This window comes from Macadamia integrifolia, unplaced genomic scaffold (assembly GCF_013358625.1).
Source record: "Macadamia integrifolia cultivar HAES 741 unplaced genomic scaffold, SCU_Mint_v3 scaffold664, whole genome shotgun sequence".
NCBI lineage: Eukaryota > Viridiplantae > Streptophyta > Magnoliopsida > Proteales > Proteaceae > Macadamia > Macadamia integrifolia.
This window is the reverse complement of record NW_024870509.1, coordinates 379,187-385,186: the sequence shown is the minus strand read 5'-3', so window position 1 is coordinate 385,186 and position 6,000 is coordinate 379,187. Positions and strand designations below refer to the sequence as shown.

The window sequence follows — 6,000 nt, the reverse complement described above, 5'->3', positions numbered from 1 at the left end:
TAGCAAGAAAAGTGACCTATTGTCCAATAGGAAAACTCGTCGACCACTATATTAGGGGGACTCAATGAGATTCAAGGTAAGTAACTTAAAACACACAGCTCATTTAGATTTCCCTTCTCCGCCTACAAGAATGCTGACTTGAGCATCAGAGTATTCGAAAACCACCTCCGGCTGAGTTTTCTTATTTATGACTTGCAGGTATTGACCGAGCGACAATTTGCAGTAATAGAGGTCATAGACAAAGTGGTCTAGACAGTGGTTCAGATCGATCGTGTGGCCACTCCACGTGACTTAATTAAATGGTGTACTTCGTGTTATAGGCCCATACAATGTCCCAGTCCAATATTCTTAAACAACACACGAAAAATAGTCCTTGTTAAGCCGAGATCAGCCCAAGCCCAATGTGCATCCCAAACCCACTGAAGGGGCCATATCTTCGATTTTACCCTTCCACGACCTACTGAACCCAGAAGCCTGGAGGAAGCCTGGAGTAGAGGTTTTGCTCAAAACCATTTGTAAGAAACAGAAGAGATGCAGAGATGGTGTGGAAAATTTCGATTCTGGGCTCTTTCTTCTTCGCAAAATCTTCCATTCATATCAGCTTCTCGTCGTCTTATTCATTCTGCTCCGCAGTTTCATGAACCACTGTCATCTCCTTCTAGCAGAACTGCTTTAAAGCCGTTCCTTCGTTATGCTCCTTCAAGCGCTCTTCCTCCACTGGTAGATTTAGGGTTTCGATCTTCATGTACTCATTTTTTGGTATGTATTCCTCTGTTAATTGGTTTGATGTCTTCTGGGTATTGTTTTTGGCTTAGGTTTGATTGTCTTCCTAAGGTATTTTGTATGTATTTGCTGCTTTGATTAATTTCAGTTGAGTCAGAGGCGCGAATTTTCGTCGAAGGAGCGTAAGAGAAAACCTGGCACTCCTGTTACTTCCAAGTTGAAGAAAATTAAAATGAAATCCTACTCGTAGGTTCATCGTCAGTGCTTTTTCTTTTATTTATTTATTTATTTTTTTTGGGGGGGGGTGTGGGGGTAGGAGTTCTTTTGAGCCATTAAATCTTTTTTTTTCACAATTTGGTATTTTTTAATTTCCTTCCCAGATCATTCAAGTGCAGATTTAGAACCATGAATGATGGTACGATTCGGCGATGGAGGGCAGGGAAACGACACAATGCCCATTTGAAGGTATGTCAATTTTACTTTCCTTCTCTAGTTTTTAATCTTTGAATATACTTTTTTGGTTGTTTATATTTGTCTTTTGAGTTCTAAAGGAGGTGGTATATCTAAAAGTTGTAAATAGGTAGTGGTTCAAGTTGGTCGAATAAAGTTTGAGTTTGTTAAATGTTTTTGACTGCTTATGAATTGTTAGCTGTATTGATTCTTAATATTCTTATCCATTTCTATTCTTTTGTTCTTCCTTACTACTCTCCCATTCAAATAAGCTATTTTCCATAGTTAATATTCTCGGTTACTGGTCATAGTTCCATAAAGCTCCTGATTTCTTATTCTTCCTCTAATTTCTTCTATTTCTGAGAAAGCCTGATTAATTTTAACCTCTTCCTCACCATGTTTCCTTCCAGTTCAGCCTTAGTGCAACTGTGGTGCATCAATATCCAACTCACAGGCTTTATCAAAAGAAAATTCTCATGGATAAATCCTGAGAATTTACCTCACTTGAACTTTTCTGTTATTTTCTAAAGTCCCACTGTTTGTTCAGGGATTGATGGTGCTGCAGTCACTCCTAATATACCAGGTATAAGGTTTACTGCCACACTGCCCTGCTCACCCAGAAATAAGCAAAGATGATTCTCATTCAATAGAATCTTCACATAGAGCTTTCTAATCTAGGGGGAAAAATTCTTGTCTAGTTATCTTTTGGACCATAAACAATTGTTCTTACCCCAAGGGGGTAGCAGTTGGCAAGGATCAATGCCTTACAGTTACCTATTCAAATGAAATGAAATGAAAAAAAAAAAAAAAATCAGAGCCAAGTAAACTTGTCTTCCTTTCTTCTGTTTGACTGAGATGGATAAAGCTCCCAAGAAGTTGGCCAGCACATGAATTGGGTTTTAATTTCCATTACTCTAGGCCCCACATTCAGTGCCTACTGCTGACTGGGACGCTAATTACCACAACACGTCAACACCTATCCCAGAATTCTTCGGATCCGGCTCCTCTCCTTATCCCTGATCACCCAGGTCTTGCCCATAGCTACCTGGGCGATCGACACCTGTCCTAGGCCTATCCAAGGGCTGTGGTTGATTCTCCAAAAAAGCCACCCATTAGGCTCCTCTCGAACCATACCCAAATGTACATCTTGGATCCTCCTCCTCTTCTTTGCTAACATCTGCAGCTCTCCATAGATGTCACTGTTGTAGACAGAGAACTCGCTGAAAGCTTGGGAGAGGTCGAGGAGATTGGATGCAGGAGCAGATGACTTAACCGGCTGGTTGCTCTCTACAGTGAGCTCTCTCACTCTGAAACCCAAAATTTTTCAATGAAATCACATCACCGACACCTTTGAAACTGCCCAAGATCAGTACCCCTTCTCATCTATACACAAGTGAGGTAAGAGGAGGAAGAGAAGTTAGTTAGCTGAGGAGAAGAAAAGGAGAGGAAATTAAAAAGGGGCAAAAAAGAACCTGCAGGGAAGAAATTAAAAAGGGGCAAAAAAGAAGCAGCATAGGTCTAAACAATCTAAGACCTTGTTCCCTTATCGCTAACAGGCTGATGGGGACATCAAAGTGTACAGGCGCAAGAAGAAGAAGAAGTAGCCATCTTTGTGGCTGGAAGAATAGAAAGAAGAAGAATAAAGAAGGAGGAAGAAGGAAAGCTCGATCCAGATTTTAGAAGATCTTAGAAGATTTTAGAAGATCTTGTGGGCCCCATTAGTTATTAGTTTAGTAGTTTATTTGTAGTATATTATTTTCCTTGTTAATCTTTTAATTAATTAGGAAACTACTTTATTGGTTGATTAGTTTTTAGAAAGTCTTTATTTACTAGTCAATTAACTCTTTTTATTTTTAGTAACTAGATTGATATTTATGTAATGGCTTAGGCCACGATTGAGGTAATGAATGTTAATTGAAAAAAAGGCCAAGAGCAAACCCCCAACCCCTCACGGTTCTCTCTCTCTCTCGTTTTCTCACTTTTCCCTCTCGCCTCTTTCCTCTCTTACTCTCTTGGCTCTCTCTTCTCTCTGCTTTCTTGTCTCGCCTCCCTCTCCTTCTTTTCAGTCTTATTTCTTTTTTTTCTGCTGCTGTGTTGTTACTGCTGCACCTGCTGCCTTACCTCACTGCTGCTGCAACATATTACTGCCGTTACAAAACTTGCTGCTGCTGCACCTGCTGCCTTTACCTCACTGCTGCTGCTACATATTCGTTACAATACTGCTGCTGCTGCTGCTGCACACTGCTGCCATTACCTCACTACCACTGCTGCTGCACACTGCTGCCTTTACATCACTGCTGCTACTACTCTTGATTGTTGTTTACCCTCCGCTGGCGCTGCTCTCTCTACAATCGGCTGGATGTATCTTCATCAACTAAAAGTGGACTGCAACCTCATTATTTTGGAGGACCTTGATCTCTTCTTCTCTCCTCAGATCTGAACAGCAGTATAGTAAAACATTAAACTAAACCCTCCCCACCTCCATTAATCCCTATTATACATATACAACCCATTGACGTTGAAGCCTACCTTTGTCCTTTGTTTATGCCTATTTTATCGATTGTTTGCATATCTAATTTGGGTGTCTAGATGGATTTGTGCTGAACCTAATACTCGTATGTCGTTTGTTCCCTTCCCCATGCCCCCATTTGAAACTTGAGTAAGAATTTATGTGTTTTTCCGTCTAAATTATTATTGCTTTTGGCTACTTTGTTTATTAGTCTCGTTTTATCTTGCATGCTTAATCGTGTTGGCTGAGATTCTTTGGTCCTATCTACTTAAGCCCCTTGAGTCAACCCTACCTAGCTAGTTAATCTTGTAGGAGACCTAGTCACCTAGGAACCCCTTACATCATCTTGGTATCAGAGCATGGTTTTGTCTAGGTTGAGGGTAATTAAGTACTGCTGTCCCTTGTTTACATGTCTTATCTTTTGAGGTCTAGTCTCCGTCACCGTTTGTCCGTGGTCGAGTCTGAGCTAAGAGAGCGATACCATAGATTAGAGGACACCCTTTTCTTTCTTAAGTTGGCGGGACCAAATAGCATTGGACGTTATTCCCTCCAAAAGCATATACTCGAGAGGGAGATTTCTGACCTCAAGATTGAAAGGGCTAACTGCTTATCTCAATTGGAGATCCTGAGTAGACCTTGAGTCTTTGGTGGCAACCGTACCTTTGGCTGCCCATCTCCTTATGTCCACTCGTAGTGGTAGAGCATACCAGGATATGTCTGCCCCTCCTAGCACCGCCACCCAATCGGAGCAACTGGCTGAATTCATGAAAGCCGTTCAAACCATACAGGAAACACAAGCTATCCATCTCCAAGCCCTTACCGATAAGTTGGCTGCCCTCGAGACAAGTGCCCAAAACCTGATGGACGGCAAGGCCGTAACATAACTGGCACTGAACCTAGGGGCAGAGGCCCTAACCCTGAGGAAGTAAACGAAAATAACCAGACTGACGGTTATGACCAGATAGGGGATAACTTCCAAGGACTAAGGCGTGGTAGGGATCAGGTTAGGGGTCGAGGCCCACCGCCAAGACGCCAAACCCAATATGGAGATGATGAGGGCTATGAGCACCATGATAGGGGCTTTGATGTCAGACGGATGATTAAGGTAGACGCCCCTACCTACGATGGTCAGATTGATGCTAGGATCCTTTTGGATTGGATCAAGCAGATGGATAAGTACTTCGATTTCTATGATATGCCAAAAGAAGTCCGCTACCGGTTTGCTAAGTTCAAGCTTATTGGAGCTGCCCAGGACTTCTGGACAGACCTAGAGTACCAGGAGGACCACCTAGGACTTGAGCCAATCACCACCTGGGTAGAGATGCAAGAGCGGCTCAAGAGGGAATTTTTGCCTATCACTTATAGGCTCCAGTTGTTGAATGAAATGAATACCCTGAAGCAAGGGAAGTTGACTGTGACTGAGTACATGAGCAAGTTCAATGAATTAAAAATTAGAAGCCGTATTCGGGAGGATGTTGAGCAGACACTATCCAGATTCCTTACCGGGCTCAACTCCGAAATTCAGTCTCATATGGCACCCCACCTAGTGCGAGACGTTCCACAAGCCTTCAGGATAGCCCTTGAGGTGGAATCCTCCATGAGAACTTATTCTCAGAGGAAGAACTTCCAAGCTGGGGAGTCCCAATTTAGAAAACCACCCCAAGGCTCAACTGGATTCCCAAAGCCCCCTGCTGCACCACAGCGTCAATTTGACAACAAGGGTAAAGGAATTTTGGGAGAAGCGCCCAAGAGTAGTGGGCAACAACAGTGCTTCAAGTGTCGTGGGTTTGGTCACTTCTCCAGAGAGTGTCCCAATGGGAATCTTTATGTAGGAGAGCAGACCCTTGAGGAAAGTGACCAAGAGGGTTTTCAGTACCATGAGTATGAGGACCATAGGCTAGATGAGACCATATCTGATGAGGACACCGAGGAGGCCGGTGACCTCAAGCTCAGCATTGTGCGTTGCATGGTCTCACAACCTAAGAATAGCGACGATTGGCGACGAACTAATATTTTCATCACCTACACATGTCATCAGGGCAAGAACTGCCGCGTCGCCATAGACAGCGGGAGTTACATGAATGTGGTGGCCAAGAGCGTTGTTGCTCGAATGGGCCTCAAACCTGAACCCCACCCCAAGCCTTACAAGGTTGCCTGGGTTGATCAGTCCACCATTCCCATAAATCTGAGGTGTCTAGTTCCCCTACACTTTGCAGGATATGAGGATCGAGTGTGGTGTGATGTCCTAGAGATGGATGTTGCCCACATCATTCTTGGTAGGCCCTGGTTATATGACCGGGATGTCACTAATTACGGGA

The 6,000-nt window shown here is 43.2% G+C and overlaps 1 protein-coding gene across 1 annotated transcript in view; it reads left to right on the top strand.

Moving 5' to 3' along the window:
* Positions 1 to 323: 323 nt before the first annotated feature.
* The window catches only part of LOC122069626, a 28,945-nt gene continuing 23,268 nt past the window's right edge, over positions 324 to 6,000 (top strand). Inside the window, exons 1-3 of the mRNA XM_042633685.1 lie at positions 324 to 759; positions 872 to 969; positions 1,104 to 1,188. Of these exons, the coding sequence (XP_042489619.1) occupies positions 532 to 759; positions 872 to 969; positions 1,104 to 1,188 (411 nt within the window). The 5' untranslated portion in view covers positions 324 to 531. The remainder of the gene's footprint in view (positions 760 to 871; positions 970 to 1,103; positions 1,189 to 6,000) is intronic.